The sequence below is a fragment of the Gracilinanus agilis genome, chromosome 1 (assembly GCF_016433145.1).
Source record: "Gracilinanus agilis isolate LMUSP501 chromosome 1, AgileGrace, whole genome shotgun sequence".
Lineage (NCBI taxonomy): Eukaryota > Metazoa > Chordata > Mammalia > Didelphimorphia > Didelphidae > Gracilinanus > Gracilinanus agilis.
The window spans coordinates 154,429,184-154,452,228 of NC_058130.1; the positions used below are offsets into that span (position 1 = coordinate 154,429,184).

Sequence of the window (23,045 nt, forward strand, 5' to 3'; positions counted from 1 at the left end):
ATTCCACGTACCTTCCACGCTGTGCCCTGTTGTGGGGTTCCTCCGTTCGTCTGGACTTGTTTTTATGTCCCCTTGAGGAGTTTTGTGTGTTTCGGTCAGGAGAGGTTAAGAGCTGCTTCTTACTCTGCCACCATCTTAACCCGGAACCTCCAGGAGATGTATTCTTAACAAAACAAGAGAGAGAGGTAATTATAAAAGAAAAAATAGATTAATTTTTTTATATTAAGCTGAAAATCTTCTGCACAGAAAAATGAATGTACCCCTAGCATAAAAAGGGAAATGATTAAATGAGAGTTCTTTATATCATATTTCTTTTATCAGTGTTTCAACTTCAAGATATATAGACAATAAATATTTAAGATTAATTGCCATTCCCCAAAGGGTAAGTGATCAAAGGATATGAACAAACAGTTCTCAAGAGAAATTTTATAAATATATTCATACCCACATGAAAGAATGTTTCAAATCATTAGTAAGAGAAAGGCAAATCAAAATAACTCTGAGGTTTCACCCCGCAACTCTAGAAATTTGCAAAGATGACAAGAAAATAGCAGTAGTATTGGGAACGTATGTGAAATGATAACTATACTAATATATATTTATTTTAAACCTTTATCTCTGTCTTAGAAGCAATATTGTTTATTGGTTCTAAGAGAGAAGAATGGTAAGGGCTAAGCAATTGAGATTAAGTGACTTTCCCATGGTCACACAGCTAGGAAATGTCTGAGTTGCTTGTCAACTCTGGGATGGGGGAGGGAAGAAGGAAAGGAGACAATAAGAATCATGTAAGCATGGAAAAAAGAATTTTTTAAAAGTAAAAATTTTTAAGAATGGCATTTGAACAAATTAATAATCTTGACCTCTTTTATATTTTTTATAAATACAATAAATACAAAAATCATCAAAGCAAAAATGCTAAAAAGAAGCTCACAAAGTCTCAACCAGCCTATACTTAATCTCCTTATTGAAAAGAGAATTATCAAAACCAAGGGAATATATCATCAGTAATTTATGGTACAAACTAGCAACATGTTTTTAGAATCAACAAATATTTTTGTGTACATTTTATCACTCATATTCTGTTTTTGTCATGAATGGTACAAAGTAAAAAACAAATAATTCCTGCCCTCAAGGAACTTACATTTTACTGGGGCAGGGAGGGGAATGCACAATAGATATTAGAAGATAATATACTGAGTAGTATCACCTCACAAATTATAAAAAAACTGAAAAATTACTAGGAGGGTTTTAATATGAAATATAGCTAAGACAGGTCAGGTCATTCTAGGAGCATTCACTGAAAAAAGAAAAGAAGACTACAAACACAAGAAATATATTTCTATATATGTTCTGCTCTTATGGCTGACCATACTAATACTAATTCTATAACCTACATATACAAATGAGAAAGTAGCAGTGGCATCTGAAAAGATAAAGGAAAAGCATCTAAATCTGAACATATATAAATTAAGAAATCTGTTTTGGAGATCATAGAATTTTTTTTAATTTTTTTAAACCCTTAACTTCTGTGTATTGACTGATGGTGGAAGATTGGTAAGGGTAGGCAATGGGGGTCAAGTGACTTGCCCAGGGTCACACAGCTGGGAAGTGTGTGAGGCCGGATTTGAACCTAGGACCTCCTGTCTCTAGGCCTGGCTCTCAATCCACCGAGCTACCCAGCTTCCCCCGAGATCATAGAATTTTAAGGACACCAGTGTGTCTCAAGGAAAGAAAGTTGCTTCTCTACCTCCTTTCCACCAAAATAAGTACTATAGAAAGCTTCAGCAACTAGTAACTTATAGTTTCTTATTGCTATAATTTCTTTATGAAACTGTACTTTGCATACAAAAAGATATTTTTCATGGAATTGAAACTACAAAAAAGAACACTCCTGGATAATTTTCTATTTTTTTCTCTGTAATTTTCATCTTTATGGTCTTATAATAGTACCACATTGGAGTTAGAAGACTTGGATATTACATCACATATTCTGAAATTGTAAGAGATACTGGATTGACAAGTAACATGACCTCTCTAAGCCTCCTTTACCTCATCTGAAAAATGTGATTGGGGAAGAAGTCATGTAGCTCAGAGAATTTAGTTCAAGTCAATAAATATTTATTAAGCACCTCCTATGTACTAGGCAGTGTGCTAAACATTATTGATGCAAAAAGAGGCAAAAGACAGCTCCTGTCCTCAAAAAACTTAAAATCTAACGAGGAAGTGACAGAGAGGTGGCTAGTTTGATAAAGAGCCAGGACTAGAAACAGGAGATCCTGGGTTTGAATCCATCTACAGACATTCTTAGCTGTGTTACCTGGAGCAAATCATTTAACCCCAGTTGCCTAGCCCTTACCTCTTTTTAGCCTTGCACAGTTGCCTAGCCCTTCCAGTCTTTACCCTTATGCTTTGATTAAAATGATCTTAAGAGATTTATTTTGGTCTAAGAATATAATTTTATTGATTATATCAGGTTTATTAGTTAGGCCAGCGTCATAACCAGCAAAATGATATAGGTCTCCGTGGCTCACTCAGGGACCAAGGATAACCTGAGTTGACTCAAGCAGTCTAATAAATAGATTTTTAGGAGCTCATTATTTAGCCTCTCTCTTTACTATCCCAAGGCATCTTTAATTGATAATAGTTAATTAAGAGGTGGTTAATCAACCTGGTCACCCCTCTCCATTTCCACAGGTGGACAAGTCACATCCATAGGAAAATAACTGTTGTCTCCTTCATTTATTCATTGTATTCTATTAAAAAGGAAGACATTCTTTGGGATTTCCAAGGACAAAGAAAATGCAAAAAGCAGCAGACTAAATGGTATCTTTGATCCAGATCCCAGACACAAGAATATATAGTAATTCTCCCTAATGTGTAGGAATTAATACAGTTTATAAAAAATAAATTCTCACACTTGGAACCTATACTTACTACCAATTCCAAGACAGAAGACAAGGGTTTAAAAAATTAGGGGGGGGGATACAACATGTAAACAACCATATACAAAGCAAGCTATATGCAGAATAAATAGGAAATAATTAACAGAGGGCAGAACTGGACCTGAGGAACTGAGGAAGGCTTCCCAAAGGAGGTAGAATTTTAACTGGGACATAAAGGAAACCGAGGAGTTTAATAGTGGCAGTGGATTAGGGAGAACATTCCAAGCATGGGGAAAGCCATATAGGAAGACTTGATGCCAAGAAATGGGAATTTTTTAAATTTAATTTAATTAAAAATCTTTTTCCATGGTCATATGATTTTTATTGTCTCCCTCCTCTCTTTGCTCCCCCCTCCCAAAGTTGATGAGCAATTTCACTGGGTTATACAAATATTATCACTCAAATCCTATTTCAGTATTATTCTTTTTTGTAATAGAAATAATCTTTTAAAACCAAAACCCCAAATCACATATCCCTATCAACAAGTGATAAATCATATGTTTTCTTCTGCATTTCTACTCCCACAGTTCTTTCTCCAGATGTAGATAAAATTCTTTCTAATAAGCCCCTCAAAATTGTCCTGGATCATTGCATTGCTATTAGTAGCAAAGTCTACATTTGACCATTCCTCAATGTAACAGTCACTGTATGTAATATACTCCTGGTTCTGCTTATTTCACTCCACATCAGTACATGAAAGTCTTTCCAAATCTTATAGAAATCCATGGATTCATCATTCCTTGAAGTACAATAGTATTCCATCACCATCATATGTGAACCACAATTTGTTCAGCCATTTCCCAGTCTAGGGGAATCCCTTCCTGTTCCTAATTTATGCCGCCTGTGAGGGGGTGAAGGGATGAAGGTAGGAGGATTGGAGGAATGGGAGAAAGGAGAGAGGAAGGTAGAGGACGGGAAAGGAAGGTAATGGTCTCCAGCCCCAGCAGAGGGAAATTGACCAGAGCCTTTTGGGGCTCAAAATCATTGAGCAACTTTAGAGTTTAGAATAGCTAGGTTTTATTTAGATTAGAAAGGGGAAGGTCTAGATAAAACTAGGAGGTAGATACAAATGGAAAAAAGCACCGAGAGAGAGCTCTGCAGGGTTCAGCCTCCAGGGTCCAGAGAGCTAGCCAGACCTCAGGGTAGAGAGAGAGAAAAGGCCACAAACTTTCTCTTTTATATTTCTCCCACACCTCCCACAAAGGAAGTGGGAGTTGTTGGGGGAAGTTGTAGAAGGGAGTCCTGGGAGTTGTAGTCTCCCAGGTCTTACAACAATTCCAAAGGACACATTCCCCCTTGTTATCCTTTGGGAGACCAGTCTCCCCAATGGTTCATAACAAATATAAATAAATTAACACTTACAATAAAGTGTATATACATCAATTCAAGGGGATAATGGTAACAAATTTACAATATAAAGAAATCAAATGGTACTTCTTTTACAAAAATATTCAGGGGGCAGTCCCCTTTTTCACAATTAAACATATAGATACATAAAACAAATGCATTTAAACAAAGCAGATGAATTTAACAAAAGAAATGAATTTTAACAAGACAAATGAATTTAAAACCCCCCAAAGTTCAAAATGTTTGCTCATTTGGTTGCTCTCTTAGGCTTCTGGATCAGCATGCGTTCTCCATGTAGTCTCCATGGGCATCTCCATTTGGATTCCAGAAGGCAGCAAATCTCTTTCCCTAAAACAAACTCTTCATATGAAATAAAAACACATTCCCCCTGAGGAGGATAGAAACAAACAGTGAAATCACAGACGGATATATGGCTGAGGCAGGAGGCATATGAATGACTGCCAATCAGATTCATTAGAAAATTTAGCACAAAAAGGCCAAATAACTATTGGATGAAAATTCTAAACATCTAATCCTAAATTTTATGTGGAAAAAATTCTAAATAAGAAAAAAAAGAAAGTCATACTAAGTCTTTGAATAATGCTCAATTAAAGCAATCCATGTCCAACATCATGCACTTACCCACTTAGCAGCCAGCACCACAGTCAACCACCATAGTAAGACATTTAGAAAAAAGGACTAGATTTGTATTTATTGTTCTGATATTACGTTGTTTCTTCTTTTCTTCTTTCGTCATTTCTTCCCAGGGATAGCATATGGAGCTAGAACAGCCAATTGTTAGGTACTTGACATTGTGAAATAAATTTTCACAAGCAGTGTGGTTCAAGGAGTCCTACGTTTTAACTTTTGTTAAGCATTGCAACCTCGAATTACACACTAGGTTCAAGTCATTTTTATTGGCATAGAAGTCTCAGCAATCCTCGTAGGATTGGTTTCTCTATTTGATCTGTGTGCTTGTTTGGCATCAATCAGGATAAGTATGTGCTGCTTTGGCACTATAAAGATATCTGTGATTCTTTGGCACTGTATTGATGAAATCTGTGCTCCTTTGTTGATCCCATTTTGTCAAATCAGACATGTACTAAGTCCCATATTCGTTAAATATCTAGGGCAGCTTCAGTAGTCTAAGGCTTTTTGGGCAGGCAGTTACAATTAGAACAAATGGATATACTAAACCTACTCTAATCTAATAACCAAAAACTCTTTCAATTTAGATAAGATGTGCTTCAAATACAAAAATTGCACATGCAATGTTAAAAAAATGTGCCAAAACTTCAAAATATATATTCATATATGTATATATATATATGTATCCTATAATTAGTGACAATGAGAAAAATATGAATAATGTATATTGCAATTTATGTCATTTAAGGAAGGGTAGAATATAAAGGTTCTTACCCAAGAATTTAGATGCATTTCCTCTTAGCTTGGCCATGATCCACAGTGTGAGTGCAAATGAGGTAAAACAATGGAGTTATAAAAGTAATAATACAGTTAAGAAAATATAAAAATTGCACAAAAAGCACAAAATGCATATCAAATCAATTCAATACAGGTTTCCTAATCTGACGATTACAATGAATAGGATAAAATATAATAAAACTTCAAAAGAATTGCCTTAGAAAAAGACTGAAAGATGAGCATTTCCTTTCCTTTGGCCCCCTCTTTAAAAAGTTTGCCCATCCCTGGTTTAGTATGATTGAAAAATGTGATAAGGAATAAGGTTAAAATGTAGGATGCCACCAGACTGCGTATGGTCTTGAATGCCAATTCCTAGTTTAGTGAAGTAGCTGCTTGTTTTTGAGAAGGGCAAACACAGTAGAGAAGGAAGAAACTAAGCAGGCTCACTTAGGCACCTTTATGACTACAGACTAGGTAAGAAATGATAGTGTGAACCATGGAAAAGAGGAAAAGAATAAAGACACATATAATCCATTGGAATGAAAAGAAAGGAATGTATGGAAGAGATTTGTTTCAACAACTTTATTAGGAACCTGAAGATGATCAACAACAACAAAAACATTTCAGTATAAAGAACAAAAAAGGGATTGTGTGTGAAACTCATAAACTATGATGGGGTGAAAGGATGAAGGTAGGAGGTTTGAAGGAATGGGAGAAAGGAGAGAGGAAGTTAGAGGAAGGGAAAGTAAGGTAGCGGTCTCAAGCCCAAGCAGGGGGAGGGGGGAATTGACTAGAGCCCTTCGGAGCTCAAATAAAAGATCAGAGAGCAACTTTAGGGTTTAGAATAGCTAGGTTTTGTTTAGATTAGGAAAGGGAAGGTCTAGGAAAAACTAGGAGGTAGATAGAAAGAGAAAAAGGCCTCAAGACAGAGAGCTCAGGATCAGAGCCTCTGGGCTCCAAAGCAGACCCTCCATGGTAGAGAGAAAAGGATCCAAACTTTCTCTTTTATACTTTCTCCGACACCTCCCACAAAGGAAGTGGGAGTTGTTGGGGGAAGTTGTAGAAGGGAGTCCTGGGAGTTGTAGTCTCCCAGGGCTTACAATAATTTGAAATGACATACACCACAAAAAAAGTGGAGGTATAAAAATTTTTGTACAAACATCCTTTCCATTTAAAAAAATCTCTTTGGGGGATACAAACTTAATAGTGGTTTTGGAAGATCAAAGGACATACATACAGTCTTTCAAAGCCCTTTGGGCATAATTCCAAATTGCCTTCCAGAATGGTTGGATCAATTCACAACTCCACCAGCAATGCATTAATGTCCCAATTTTGCCATATCCCCTCCAACATTTATTATTTTCTTTAACTATTATATTCACCACTCTGCTAGGTGTGTGAGGTGTAGTACCTCAGAGTTGTTTTGATTTGCATTTCTCTAATCAGGAGGGATTTAGAACTTTTTTTTCATATGGTTATTGATAGTTTTGATTTCTTAAGCTGAAAATTGCCTATTCATATCCCTTGAACATTTGTCAGTTAGAGAATGATTTGTTTTCTTATAAATTTGACTTAGTTCTTTGTATAGTTGTGAAATTAGATGTTTGCCAGAGAATTTTGTTATAGATTTTTTCCACGTTTGTTTCTTCCCTTCTGATTTTGGTTGCATTGGTTTTGTTTGTACAAAAGCTTTTTTTTAATTTATTTTTTATTTTTTAAATTTTATTTTTAATTTTGCATATTTTCCCATAGTTACATGTTCCATTTTCTTTCCCTCGCCCCCAACCCCCCCAGCCTCCCTTAGAGGACACACAATTCCACTGGGTTATTACATGTATCATTGATTAAGACCTAATTCCATATTATTGATAGTTGGACTAGTGTTATTTTTTAGCCTCTATATCCCCATCAGCCCATGTGTTCAAGCAGTTGTTTTTCTTTTCTGTTTCTACTTCCACAGTTCTTCCTCTGAATGTGGATAGCTTTCTTTCTCATAAGTCCCTCAGCATTGCTCTGGATCATTGCATTGCTGCTAGTAGAGAAGTCCATTATGTTCGATTATACCACAGTGTAGCAGTCTCTGTATACACTATTCTCCTGGTTCTGCTCCTTTCACTCTGCATTAATTCCTGGAGGTCATTCCAGTTCACATGGAATTCCTCCAGTTCATTATTCCTTTCAGCACAATAGTATTCCATTACCAACAGATACCACATTTTGTTCAGCCATTCCCCAATCAAAGGGCAACCCCTCGTTTTCCAATGTTTTTGCCACCACAAAGAGTGCAGCTATAAATATTTTTATACAAGTCTTTTTCCTTATGATCTCTTTGGGGTATAAACTCAGCAGTGGTATGGCTGGATCAAAGGGCAGGCACTCTTTTAGCGCCCTTTGGGTGTAGCTCCAAATTGCCATCCAGAATGGTTGGATCAATTCACAACTCCACCAGCAGTGCATTAATGTTCCAATTTTGCCACATCCCCTCCAACATTCACTGCTTTCCTTTGCTGTCATGTTAGCTACTCCGCTAGGTGTCAGATGGTACCTAAAAGTTGTTTTGTTTTGCATTTCTCTAATTATAAGAGATTTAGAACACTTTTTCATGTATTTGTTGATAGTTTTGGTACTGATAGGCCACCTTCCTTCATATTTTTTTCATTATTTCCCTTGATATTCTTGGTCTTTTGTTCTTCCAAATGAACTTTGTTATAGTTTTTTCTAATTTAGTAAAAAAGTTTTTTGGTAGTTTGATAGCTATAGCACTAAATAAGTAAATTAATTTGAGTAGGATGGTCATTTTTAATATGTTAGCTCATCCTACCCATGACCAATGAATGTTTTTCCAATTGTTTAGATCTAGTTTGAATTGTGTGGAAAGGGTTTCATAGTTATGTTCATGTAATTCCTGTGTTTTTCTTGGCACATAGATTCCTAAGTATTTTATATTGTCTAGGGTGATATTAAATGGAATTTATCTCTCTAACCCTTGCTGCTGTGATATATTGGGAATATATAGAAATGCTAATGATTTATGTGCATTATTTTGTATTCTCCAACTTTGCTAAAGTTCTGGATTATTTCCACTAACTTTTTAGTTGATTCTCTAGGATTTTTTAAGTAGACCATCATATCATCTGCAAAGGGTGATAGCTTGGTCTCCTCTCTACCTATTTCAATACCTTCGATTTCTTTTTCTTCTCTAATTGCTACTGCTAGTGTTTCTAGTACAATGTTAAATAATAGAGGCGATAGTGGGCATCCTTGTTTCATTCCTGATTGTTTTGATAAGGCTTCTAATTTATCCCCATTACAGATGATATTTGTTGATGGTTTTAGATATATACTGTTTATTATTTTTAGGAAAGGCCCTTCTATTCCTATACTTTCTAGTGTTTTCAGTAGGAATGGATGTTGTGTTTTGTCAAAAGCTTTTTCACCATCTATTGAGATAATCATGTGGTTTTTGTTTGTTAGATTGTTGATATGGTCAATTATGTGGATGGTTTTCCTAATATTGAACCAACCTTGCATTCCTGGTATAAATCCCACCTGACCATGGTGGATGATCTTCTTAATTACTTGCTGGAGTCTCTTTGCTAGTATTATATTTAAGATTTTTGTATCTATGTTCATTAGGGAGATTGGTCTGTAGTTTTCTTTCTCTGATTTTTGATCTCCCTGGCTTTGGAATCAGTACCATAGTTTTATCATGAAAGGAGTTTGGTAGAAGTCCTTCTTTTTTATTATGTCAAAAAGTTTGTATAGTATTGGGATTATTGTTCTTTGAAAGTCTGATAGAATTCACTTGTGAATCCATCTGGTCTTGGGGATTTTTCTTAGGGAGTTCTTTGATATCTTGTTCAATTTCTTTTTCTAATATTGGATTATTTAAGTGTTCTATTTCTTCTACTGTTAACCTAGGCAATTTATATTTTTGTAAATATTCATCCGTATCACTTAGATTGCTATATGTATTGCCATATAATTGGGAAAAGTTGTTTTTAATGATTGCCTTAATTTCCTCTTAATTAGAGATGAGGTCTCCCTTTTCTTTTTTTTTAAATAATTTTTATTTTTTAGAAAAGTTATCATGGTTACATGATTAATGTTCTTACTTTCCCCTTCACCCCCCAACCTCTCCCTCCCCCATAGTTTTAACATGTGTCATCGATCAAGACTTATTTCCAAATTGTTGATAGTTGCATACATGTGGTGGTTTCAGGTCTACATCCCCAATCATGTCCACCTCAACCCATGTGTTCAAGCAGTTGCTTTTCTTCTGTGTTTCCTTTCCTGTAGTTCTTCCTCTGAATGTGGATAGGGTTCTTTTCCATAAGTCTTTCAGAATTGTTATAGATCATTGCACTGCTGCTAGTACAGAAGTCCATTACATTCTATTTTACCACAGTGTATTGGTCTCTGTGGTCTCTGACACCTAGCTACTCCGCTAGATGTCAGATGGTACCTAAAAGTTGTTTTGTTTTGAATTTCTCTAATTATAAGAGATTTAGAACACTTTTTCATGTATTTGTTGATAGTTTTGGTATTGATAGGCCACCTTCCTTCATATTTTTTTCATTATTTCCCTTGATATTCTTGGTCTTTTGTTCTTCCAAATGAACTTTGTTATAGTTTTTTTCTAATTTAGTAAAAAAGTTTTTTGGTAGTTTGATAGCTATGGCACTAAATAAGTAAATTAATTTGAGTAGGATGGTCATTTTTAATATGTTAGCTCTGCTCCTTTCACTCTGCATCAATTCCTGGAGGTCTTTCCAGGTCACATGGAATTCCTCCAATTTATTATTCCTTTCACCTCAATAATATTCCATCACCAGTGTATACCACAGTTTGTTAAGCCATTCCCCAATAGAAGGGCATACCCTCATTTTCCAGTTTTTTGCCACCACAAAAATCACGATTATAAATATTTTCGTACAAGTCTGTTTATCTTTCATCTCTTTGGGGTACAGACCCAACAATGGTATAGCTGGATCAAAAGGCAGGCAATCTTTTATAGCCCTTTGAGCGTAGTTCCAAATTGCTATCCAGAATGGTTGGATCAGTTCACAAATGCACCAGCACAGCAATGCATTAATGTCTCAATTTGGCCACATCCCCTCCAACATTCATTACTCTCCCCTTCTATCATTTTAGCCAATCTGCTAGGTATGAGGTGATACCTAAGAGTTGTTTTCATTTGCATTTATCTAATTAGAGATTTAGAGCACTTTCTCATGTGCTTATTGATAGTTTTGATTTCTTTATCTGAAAATTGCCTATTCATGTCCCTTGCCCATTTATCGATTGGGGAATGGCTTGATTTTTTTATACAATTGATTTAACACCTTGTATATTTGAGTAATTAGACCCCTGTCAGAGTTTTTTGTTATAAAGATTTTTTCCCAATTTGATGTTTCCCTTCTGATTTTGGTTGCATTGTTTTTGTTTGTCCAAAGGTTTTTAATTTTGTATAATCAATCATCCCATTCACATTCAGAGTTATAATTATCAGTTGTGAATTACCCAACACTTTGGTATCCTCTCTTAGTTCTACCTTTTCTTCTTAGGCTATTTCCTTTTAAACCAGTGATTTGTTTTAAACCAGTAACCTTTGTCCCCTCCTTTGATTTACTTCCCTTTATACCCCCTCTCTTGTTATTCCCCTCTTTTTATTTTTAAGGCCTAATGAATTCCCTCTCCCTTCTCCACCCCTCCCTTTTTTGACCTCCCCACTCCTCTGCTCCCCTTGGTTTATCCCTTCTAACTTTCTCAGTAGGGTTAGATAGAGTTCTATATCTCAATCCATATAGCTACTCTACCCTCTCAGGGTTAATTCCACTGAGAGTAGGGTTTAAATATTACCTCTTTATGCTCTCTTCCTCTCCTTCTTATAATAGTATTCATCCCCTCCCCTTCCCATGCCCTCTTTGTATGTAATAGAATATCCTATTTTTCTTATTCATTCAAGTTTCTCTTGGTACCATCTACTATTCACTCCCCTCTTTCCCACCCACACCTTATCATCTTAGACCATTTAGTACTCCAGCCTCTCCCTGTGAATAATTCTTCTAATTACTATAAGAGTGGATACTATAAAAGTGAATAGAGTTCATTACAGAGAATTACACATAACTTTTCTCCACATAGGAATACAAATAATTAGATCTTATTGAAGCCTTTATTATGCCTTATTGCTTATATTTTTGGTTGGTTTTTCTTGAAGTGTCAACAATTATTAAAAGAAAGAAATTATTTCATTCATTATAACATTGAATAACAACACAAAGGAAAATAAAACGGTAAGGCATAAATGCATATAATGTGTTTAACAATGTCATAGAAAAAATAAATCTAGGTTCACTTGTACCTCTGATGGTAATTGACTATATGTCTTATGAAATCCCTTCTAAAAGGGTCTCTTTGTGATATGGTATACTTTTCTGTCAAATATGAAAAATATTTTCCCTTGCCTTATTCACTGAGTTACTTTGGAAATAAAAACAAGACAATTCAACATGAAAGCATCTTTTAAAATTAAAAACTTATAGATTTAAGAGCTCATACATCATTTGTCTCATTTTCTTTCAGAATTTTTTTCCTTGGCAATCATATACACACTTGAATATATGTGGGTATATTTGTACAGATATGTAAATGGAAATTATTTGCCACATGTTTCGTAATATTTTTCACTTTTTGAATTAACAATGTTTTTGTAATCTTTGACTCAAGAATTTTGAGATATTTTAAATTCCTTTCTATCTTTATAGGTTGAACTTTTCCACAAGGATATTGAGTATTTTAAAGAAGGATTTCAGACAGACTCATTAACAGATACATCACAAGTCAGCCTTTATGAATATTTTCATATTTCTCCTATCAAGGTATGTTGAAACTCAAACACTTAAGTCTGCTTGTTTTTAATGACAAACTAGAAACCATCTTTTAAGTACAAATACATTTAATTGGACAAAGATCTTTTTTGTGGGTGGAATAATTTAAAATTATACTTTTTCCAATAACATATTGAAGGCTGAGATCAATTGCAAGATCTCTGAGCTGAAAGTGACCATAGAGGTTATCGAATTCATCATATTCCTGAACAAGAATTCTTTCTGTAATAATTTTACATAAGTGGTCATCCAGCCTTTCAATAAACAATTATAGTAAAGGAAAAACCATTCAATGTAGCCGATTCAACTTTTAGATAGATTTAAGTGTTCAGAAAATTTTCTTTAAATCATGCCAAGGTTTGCCTTTATGCAACTTCCAATGATCATTCCATCTTCTGTTTTCTGAAGTCTAACAAAACAAATTGAAATCTTTTTTTTTAATTTTTTAGAAAAAAAATTTTTATGGTTACATGATTCATTTTCTTGCTCTCTCTCCTCCCACACCCTCACAGTACCAAACCCCCTGTAACCAATGCCCATTTCCACTGGTTTCTTCATGTGTCATCGATCGATCGAGACCTATTTCCATATTATTAATAATTATTCTAGAGTGGTCATTAAAAGTCTACATCCCAAATCATGTCTGCATCAATCCATGTGTTCAAGTGGTTGTTTTTCTTCTGTGTTTCCACGCCTTTAGTTCTTCCTCTGAATGTGGGTAGCATTCTATTCCATAAATCCCTCAGAATTGTCCTGGGTCATTGCATTGCTGCTAGTACAGAAGTCCATTACATTTGATTTTACCACAGTGTATCTGTCTCTGTGTATGTTCTCCTGGTTCTGCTCCTTTCACTCTGCATCAATTCCTGGAGGTCATTCAAGTTCACATGGAGTTCCTCCAGTTTATTATTCCTTTGAGCACAATAGTATTCCATCACCAGCATATGCCAAAATTTGTTCAGCCATTCCCCAATTGAAGGGCATACCATCGTTTTCCAGTTTTTTGCCACCACAAAGAGCACAGATATAAATATTTTTGTACATGTCTTTTTCCCTAAAATCTCTTTGGGGTACAAACCCAGCAATGGTATGGCTGAATCAAAGGACAAGCAGTCTTTTAGCACTCTTTGGGCATAGTTCCAAATTGCCATCCAGAATGATTGGATCAATTCACAACTCCACCAGCAGTGCATTAATGTCCAATTTTGCCACATCCCCACCAACATTCATTACTCTCCCTTGCTGTCATTTTAGCCAGTCTCCTGTGAGGTGCTGCCTCAGAGTTGTTTTGGTTTGCATTTCTCTAATTATTAGAGATTTAGAACACTTTCTCATGGGCTTATTGATAGTTTTGATTTCTTTATCTGAAAATTGCCTATTCCTGTCCCTTTCCCATTTATCAATTGGAGAATGGCTTGATTTTTTGTACAATTGATTTAGCTCCTCATATATTTGAGTAATTAGACCTCTATCAGATTTTTTTTGTTTTAAAGACTTTTTCCCAGTTTTTGTTTCCCTTCTTATTTTTGTTGCATTGTTTTTGTTTGCACAAAACCTTTTTACTTTAATGTAATTGAAATTACTTATTTTACATTTTGTAATTTTTTCTAACTCTTGCTTACTTTTAAAATCCTTCCTTTCCCAAAAATCTGACAAGTATACTATTCTGTATTCACCTAATTTTCTTATAGTTTCCTTCTTTATATTCAAGTCATTCACCCACTCTGAATTTATCTTAGTGTAGAGTATAAGATGATGATCTAAACTTAATCTCTCCCATATTGTTTTCCAATTTTTTTTATCTTTTTAAAATTTTTAAAATCTTTTTTAACATCATACCCCCTCAATACTTGGAAAGAGTTATTATATAAATTTTCAGGAGTGGAACCAAGCTTGCAGAGTAATCCTCAGCAGCTCTCTGCCACCATGAGAATCCTCTCCAAACAAAATTAAAATATCACCACAAAAGAAATACATAAGTGAAAGAACCAACAAGGAGACAAAGTGAAACAACTTTCAAGAAAAGAAAAACACAAAAGGTAGATAAAGAACATCTGGGGCACTGGTTTGAGAAGAGAGCAGACCCAACAAGAAACTCTATGTAGCAAGGAGGAAAGAGCAAGCCAAGAATGAGCCACACCCCCCACCCCACATCTGCAGTGTGAGATTTGGGAATTTATGCCTGAGCCTACATCCAGACCCTGAGACCCTGCCTGAGCAAACAGAGGTAAAAGTCAACCCATGTCACTTGAAATTTCAAACCTGTGGAAAAATCCAGGACCCTAGGCCAGGGAATTTTAGTCTGGGCTTGGGACAAGGACTTAATTCACACTTTGGGGTGGATAATAGTATTAAGTACTAAGTACTAAATACTGATTTTTTTTGCCTAAAGCTCATGGTGGAGCTCCAAGACTGAACAATCAAGGGTATGTCTGTTTAGATCAAGTATACTGTGAGACCAAAAATTTGAGACTAAGCCCAAGGCTAGAATTTGATCAGTTCCTGACCTAATTAAGATCAGAGTGAGATCAAAAGCTTATACCTAAGCCTGAGGCAAGTCTTTAAGCTATCAGCATCACAAGGGCCAGTTGAATCAGCAGAGGAAAGGGGGCTCTCAGAGAGCTCTCAGCACTAAGAACATGACATCATCCCCTCAGACTTACCTATAATTATATAGGAAAAATGAGCAAACAACAAAAAATAGCACCTAACTCTAATGAATTTTTATAAAGACAAAGAGCAAGGCATAGACACAGAAAGGGATGGTGAAAGCAAAGTAAACACACCCAAAGTCCAAAAGAAAAATATGGATTGGACTCAGATTCTGGAAGAACTCAAAAAGGACTTCAAAAAAGAGACGGAGGAAAAGTGGGAGAGAGAAATGAAAGTGATGCAAGGAAAAAGGAAAAATTCAAAAAGGAGAACTAAAAACTGACAGAGAAAAATGAGGCCTTAAAAATCAGAATTGCCTATCTAGAAACTAATGATTTCACAAGAAATCAAGAAATAATAAAGCAGAATCAAAGAAATGAAAAAAAAATAGAAGAAAACATGAAATATTGAAAAAAACTAACCTAGAAAATAGATCCAGGAGACACAATTTGAGAATTATTGGACTACCTGAAAGAAATGATCCAGAAAAAACTTTGAATATCATCTTATAAAAAATTATCAAAGAAAACTGCCCTGAGATCCTCGAAAAAGTAAATAAAATTGAAATTGAAAGAATTCAGAGTACCTCGATAAAGAAATCCTCAAATAACAACTTTGAGGAATATAATAGCTAAATTCAAGAGCCATCAAGCGAAAATCAGGATCACATTGGACCTAGTGGCTTCTACATTAAGGAATTGAAAGACATGGAATATGATATTCAGGAAGGCAGAAGATTTGGAGTTACCCAGATTCACCTATCCAGCAAAACTGAATATATTCTAGCTAGACCTGAACAAAAAAATTTATGTCCAAACAGGAGATACAAGACAGACCAAAAAATATAAATGTGAAAGAGAAAATTTAATGCACTCATTAAGACATTTATGTCTACATGGAAAGAGGATTGCTGTAATTCTCAAAAATTACTCTTAGAAGAGAAGATAAAATAAATTTACTCAGACTGTGGAGGAGTAAGCTGATTATCATGATATGATGTATATGTAAATGTGATGATATGGAATGATATGTATATGATATGTATACATATGAATGATATGTAAAAATCAATCAAGGGCTGAGAGGTTTATGCTGAGGCGTGAAAATCATTATAGTGAGAAGAGGATAAGGATGATGACAGGAAATGCATAAACTTTACTCTCATTGTGAAGAGCTCAGAGAAGGTAAAACAAATATATTCAGTGTGGTATAGAAGTCTGTCTTACCCCACAGAAAAGTAGAAGGGGAATGAGACATGAGAAGAGGGATGTAATTGAAAGGAGGAATAATGGGTGGGGATGGTGACAAAAACAAAATACTGGTGAGGAGGAACAGAAACAAAAGCAATACAGTAGGATCCAAAGGGAATAATATGATGGAGAGCAATATAGAGCTAGGAATCATAAAGCTGAATATGAAAGGGATGAATTCACCCATTAAACAGAAGTGGACAGCAGAGTGGATTAAAAAACAGAATCCTGCTGTATGTTGTTTACAAGAAACACTTTTGACTCAGGGTGACACACACACACAGATTCGAGATAAAAGGCTGGAGCAGGATTTATTATGCATCATCTAAAATTAAAAAGCAGGTGTAGCAATTATGATATCAGACAAAGCTAAGTAGAAATTGATCTGATTAAAAGAGATAAGGAAGGAAATTACATTCTCTTAAAGGTTACTATAAACAATGAAATAATATCAGTACTAAATATTTATATACCAAATGCCATAACATCTAGATTTCTAAAGGAAAAATTCAAGGAGCTCAAGGAGGATATATATAGTATGATCATATTAGTGGGGGATCTTAACTTTCCCCTTTCAGAACTAGATAAATCAAACAGAAAAACAAATAAGAAAGAAGTAAGGGAAGTGAATAAAATGGTAGAAAAATTAGAGTTAATAGATATCTGGAGAAAACTGAAATGGAATAAAAAGGAATATACCTTCTTCTCAACAGGACATGGTAAATATACAAAGATCGACCATGTACTAGGGCATAGGAATATTGCAAACAAATACAGAAAAGCAGAAATAATAAATACAGTTTTTTCAGATCATAACAAGATAAAATTATACTTAAAAAGGGTCTATGGAAAGGCAAATTTAAAATTAATTGGAAACTAAATAATCTAATTCCTCAAAACTGGTCAATCAAAAAAGAAATCCTAGAAAATAATTATAGACTTCATTAAAGAGAATGACAATGAGGAGACATCATATAAAAACCTATGGAATATAACCAAAGCAGTACTCAGGGAAAAATTTATATCTCTGAGGGCCTATATTAACAAAATATAGAGGGAGAAGATCGATGAATTGTGCTTGCAACTTAAAAAATTAGAAAGAGAACAAATTTAAAATCCCCAGATAAAAACTAAATTGGAAATCCTAAAAATTAAAGGAGAAATTAATCAAACTGAAAGGAAAAGAAACTATTGAACAAATAAGTAAAACTAAGAGGTGGCACTTTGAAGAAACAAATAAAATAGATAAAGTACTGGTTATCTATTATCAAATTAATAGTATTGAAGATGAAAAGGGTGATCTCACATCTGAAGAAGAGGAAATTAAGGTAATTATTTTTTTATTTTATTGATTAATAAAATTTTTCCATGGTTACATGATTCATATTCTTTTCCTTCCCTCCTCCCATGCCCCTCCCATAGCCAACGCACAATTCCACTGGGTTTTACATGTGTCATTGATCAAGACCTATTACCATATTATTGATATTTGCACTATGGTGATTGTTTAGTCTGCATCTCCAATCATATCCCCATCAACCCATGTGGTCAATCAGTTGTTTTCCTAATGTGTTTCTGCTCCCACAGTTTTATCTCCGGATATGGATAGCAATCTTTCTCATAAGTCCCTCAGAAATGTTTTGGATCATTGTATTGCTGCTAGTAGAGAAGGCCAATACAATTTATTGCACTACAGTGTATTCTTCTCTGTGTATAAGGTTCTCTTCTTTCACTCTGCATCAATTTCTGGAGATTGTTCCTGTTCACATGGAATTTGTTCAGTTCATTATTCCTTTTAGTACAATAGTGGTCCATCACGAACAGATACCACAATTTGTTTAGCCATTCTCCAGTCAAAGGACATCCCCTCATTTTCCAATTTTTTTTGCCAACACAATGAGTGTGGCTATAAATATTTTTGTATAAGTCTTTTTCCTTATTATCTCTGTGGAGTATAAACCCAGCAATGGTATGGCTGGATCAAAGGGCAGTCAGTCTTTTAAAGCCCATTGTGTGTAGTTCCAAATTGCCAAATTATTAAGAACTATTTTACCCAATTATATGGCAATAAATATGATAATCTAAGTGAAATGGGTGAATATTTACAAAAATGTAAATTGCCTAAATTGACAAAAAAAGGAAATAAAATACTTAAATAGTCCCATCTCAGAAAAAGAAATTGAATAAGTCATCAAGGAACTTCTTAAAAAAAATCTCCAGGGTTAGATAAATTCATAAGTAAGTTCTTTCAAACATTTAAAGAACAACTAATACTGATACTATACAATTTTTTGGACAAAATAAGCAAAGAAGGAGTCTTACCAAATTCTTTTTTATGACACAAATATTGAATTGATTCCAAAGCCAGGCAGACCAAAAACAGAGAAAGAAAACTTCAGACCAACCTCTTTAATGAACATAGATGCAAAAATCTTAAATAAAATACTAGCAAAAAGACTACAGGAAGTTATCACAAGGATTATTTAATATCACCAAGTGGGATTTATACCAGGAATGCAAACCATCCACATAATTGACTATATCAATAATCAAACCAACAGAAAACACATGATCATCTCAACAGATGCAGAAAAAGCCTTTGACAGAATACAACACCCATTCCTATTGAAAACATAGGAATAGAAGGGCCCTTCCTAAAAATAATAAACAGCATATAAACCATCAGCAAGCATCATCTGTAATAGGGATAAATTAGAAGCCTTCCCAGTAAGATCAGAAGTGAAACAAGGATGCCCATTATCAGCTTTATTATTTAATATTGTACTAGAAATGCTAGCAGTAGCAATTAGAAAAGAAAAAGAAAATGAAGAGATTAAAGTAGGCAGTGAGGAAACTATCACTCTTTGCAGATAATATGATGGTGTACTTAAAGAATTCTAGAAAATCAGCTAAAAAGCTAGTGGAAATTATCAGTTTTTAGCAACGTTGCAGGGTACAAGATAAAACCACAGAAATCAGCAGCATTTCTATATATTTTCAACAAAACTCAGCAGCAGGAATTAGAAAGAGAAATTCCATTTAAAATCACCCTAGGTGGGGCAGCTGGTTAGCTCAGTGGATTGACAGCGAGGCCTAGACATGGGAGTTCCTAGGCTCAAATCTGACCTCAGACACTTCCCAGCTGTGTGACCCTGGGCAAGTCACTTGACCCCCATTGCCTACCCTTACCACTCTTCTGCCTTGAAGCCAGTACACGGTATTGACTCTAAGACGGAAGTTAAGAGTTTAAAAAATAAAATAAAATCACCTTAGACAATATAAAATAATTAGGAATATATTTGCCAAGACAAAATACAGGGATTATATAAACATAATTAATCTTATTAAAATTAGCATAAAATTCTAGCCTCTAAACTTCTCTTTAGAATGTAATTTTGCTATTCATCTGACCTGTGCTTCCCAACTTTGTGTTTTCTGAAAATTTCATAAGGATCTCATTACTCATTTTTTATAATTGCAAAATTAATTTTTTTAGAATGCAGAAATATGTCAGTGAGGCATAATTTATATATAAATGGGAATGCTTTGCTTATTGGCTACATAATCCTCAATTATATGACATTTTCACTTTTTTCATATAGCTAAGCATTCAGAAAAATGTAAAAGTAGTTATATAATCATATTTGATTATATTTAGCATTGGAAATTTTTAGATTAAATATAATTACTGAACTCAAGAATAATAGATGAAGTGACTATTACAAATTTTAGTTCAAAGTTTTAAGATCTTTGTGTTCATAAAATTCTTTCTTTAAGCAGCTAGGTGGTACATGGAACACTGGACTTGCAGTCAGGAAATCTTGAGTCTGAGCTGAGCAAGTTACATGATCTCTCTTAATGTCACTTCCTCATTTATAAAATCTGGATAATAATAGCAGTAGTTTCAAAGGGTTGTAAGGACCTAATAAAATATGTTATCAATAAAGCATTGCTTAAACTTATCATTACTATAAAATCCAAAAGTCTTTCTGAAATAATTATACAATTGTTAACTTAATTTCCTTATATGAATACATTTTTAGCAAACTAAGACATATCTAGTTGTATTACATTACTTTTCAGTTTTTTACTCTGAACAAATAAAATTTATCCAGTTAAAAGTTAAAATTTATACAGGATAGATTAACTCATCTTTTTGTTTAGAAGAACAGTACTAAAACCAATGAAGCAAGCATTTTTCATTAACTACTTAGAAAAGGAAAACCAGGGGGCAGCTGGGTAGCTCAGTGGATCGAGAGCCAGTCCTGGAGACGGGAGGTCCTAGGTTCAAATCTGGCCTCAAACAGTTCCCAGCTGTGTGACCCTGGGCAAGTCAATTGATCTCCATTGCCTACCCTTACCACTCTTCTGCCTTGGAGCCAATACACAGTATTGACTCCAAGCCTGAAGGTAAGGGATTAAAAATAAAATAAAAATAAAAATAAAATAAAATAAAATAAAATAAAACAACCACCACCACACAAGTTTCGTATCTTGGAGAAGAATTAGAGTTGACTTTAAAAAAAAAAAAGAAAAGGATACATTTTAAATGTGCTTTGAATTTTACAATGACTTCAGATATCTATTCATGTAAATTCATTTTTCTCAAATTGCCATTGAATTTAATAGGATGCACACCCATTGTAAAATTTAAGGGAATAATATTAATTTTTAGATTCTTAAATCCTTAATAATAGAATATTTATCAAATTAAACAGATGGATTTAATAACTTAACTGTATTGTTTGTAAATGATGCTTAAATAATATTTTGCCATGAAGGCATGTGAAAATATATATTGAATTGCATTTGGGAAAGCCTTTTTCTATTCATGTATTTCTGTCTCTTTAGTTACACTTGAGTGTTTCACTGAGTTCGGGTAGAGATGATGGTAAAGATGCAGCACAACATGGAGGACTGATTCCAGTCCATTCAATAAACCTCCTGCTGAAGAGTATCGGTGCCACTCTTACAGATGTGCAAGATGTAGTATTTAAGTATGTAAATTTCTAGATGTATATAGTGATCTATAAAATGATTGGTAAATTCTGTCTTTGTGAACAGTTGAGTAACTGAAGGAACTTTTTTTTCCCAATGAATAGATTGTAGTCGAATTTCAAAGAGATATATGACCAACTCATGTATGTCTATATTAAAAATGCACAATCTGTCCATATGTATATAGATGCATGCACTTTGGTATAGATAATTACTTGAAACAATTAGGGGAAATAAGAACTATGCAAATTGAAGTAAAGCATGAGCCTAGTACTTTTCTAGCTTACTCAAAGGTTTTTTTTTAATGGATCTTTTTGCTCTTCCATGGTTTATGAAAGTGGAAGATGTGTGGCTTAATGATTAAGGAAACAAAGGCCATTTGAGGAAGAGTAAATTTTGAAAATTCTGAGTCCATTCATTCAAATGAAATGTCAAAAGTAGGAAATACAATGTCTGGATTAAAGTAATTAAGTAAATACCTTTGCATTTTGAAGGTTGTATAGTCAAAGGTATAAACTGTGATTATATGTGTGAAGTGATAGTAGTCATTGAAATATTTAACTAAGGGAAATGACTAAATTTTGGAGAGAATATTGTCAGTCCTGACTGATGGGGGTCTGACACGAGGTAGTGTGAGAACAGAGTAGGTAGATTTGGCAAGATTTATTAGGCACAGCAAAGGCAAAAGGGAGACCCAATGCCAAGAAAGTTAGCAGACGGTCCCGATTGGGCAAGGAAGACAGGTTTTTATGGGTTTGGGAAAGTTAGGGTATAGAGGATTAGGTAATCTGGGATTCATCTCATTAGTTGTTTCGGGGGGCAGCTAGTTCCTATGATTATCTAGTTCTTGGCATGGTACAGATGGTATAGGTTCCAAATACCAATTTTTCTAGAATTTATCAGGTCAAGGCATGAGAAGCTACAGCGTTCTATCAAGCAGAACAACTGCTTGGTTCTGCAGTTCTAGCAGGTGCAGAGGAAGGAGGGCCTGATAAGGGAAGTGGGGAAAGGGGCTTAGGCCTATCAAGTATGATCTTTGATAACATTTAGGAAAAGTTAAGGAGAGGTAATAATAGTTCATGCAAAAGATGACCAGAAAGTGGGTATTAGGTAAAAAATAGTTCATGAGAAAAAATTATTAAGTTTCTAGTAAAGAAAGATTAGACTAGAACCAGAGAGAGAATGTGTAAGTAAAATAGAATAATTTGTGATTAAGATGGGAAAACCATGTATATGAGCTAAATTTCAAAGAAAAAGTGTGAAAAGAAAATTAAATGAATGATAGGACTTTTGAAATAATAGCTTTTGGGTCTTTATCTTTTTTTTCTTTAATTTCAGGCTAGCATTTTTTGAACTTAACTATCAGTTCCATACAACACCCCAATTACAGACTGAAGTTATAAGACACTACTCAAAACAGGTTGGTCTGAAATTGTAATATTGAGGGGAAAAGATATACAGTCTAGCAAAAGCAGTAAGTGCCAACTATATATCAAGTTCTGTACTAATTTGTTAGGGATACAAAAAGATAGGCAAAT

At 34.4% G+C, this 23,045-nt stretch overlaps 1 protein-coding gene across 1 annotated transcript in view; it reads left to right on the plus strand.

Annotated features, from left to right (window-relative positions):
• The window catches only part of VPS13A (vacuolar protein sorting 13 homolog A), a 337,780-nt gene that overhangs the window by 277,344 nt on the left and 37,391 nt on the right, over positions 1 to 23,045 (plus strand). Inside the window, exons 60-62 of the mRNA XM_044678014.1 lie at positions 12,485 to 12,598; positions 21,361 to 21,506; positions 22,846 to 22,927. Of these exons, the coding sequence (XP_044533949.1) occupies positions 12,485 to 12,598; positions 21,361 to 21,506; positions 22,846 to 22,927 (342 nt within the window). The remainder of the gene's footprint in view (positions 1 to 12,484; positions 12,599 to 21,360; positions 21,507 to 22,845; positions 22,928 to 23,045) is intronic.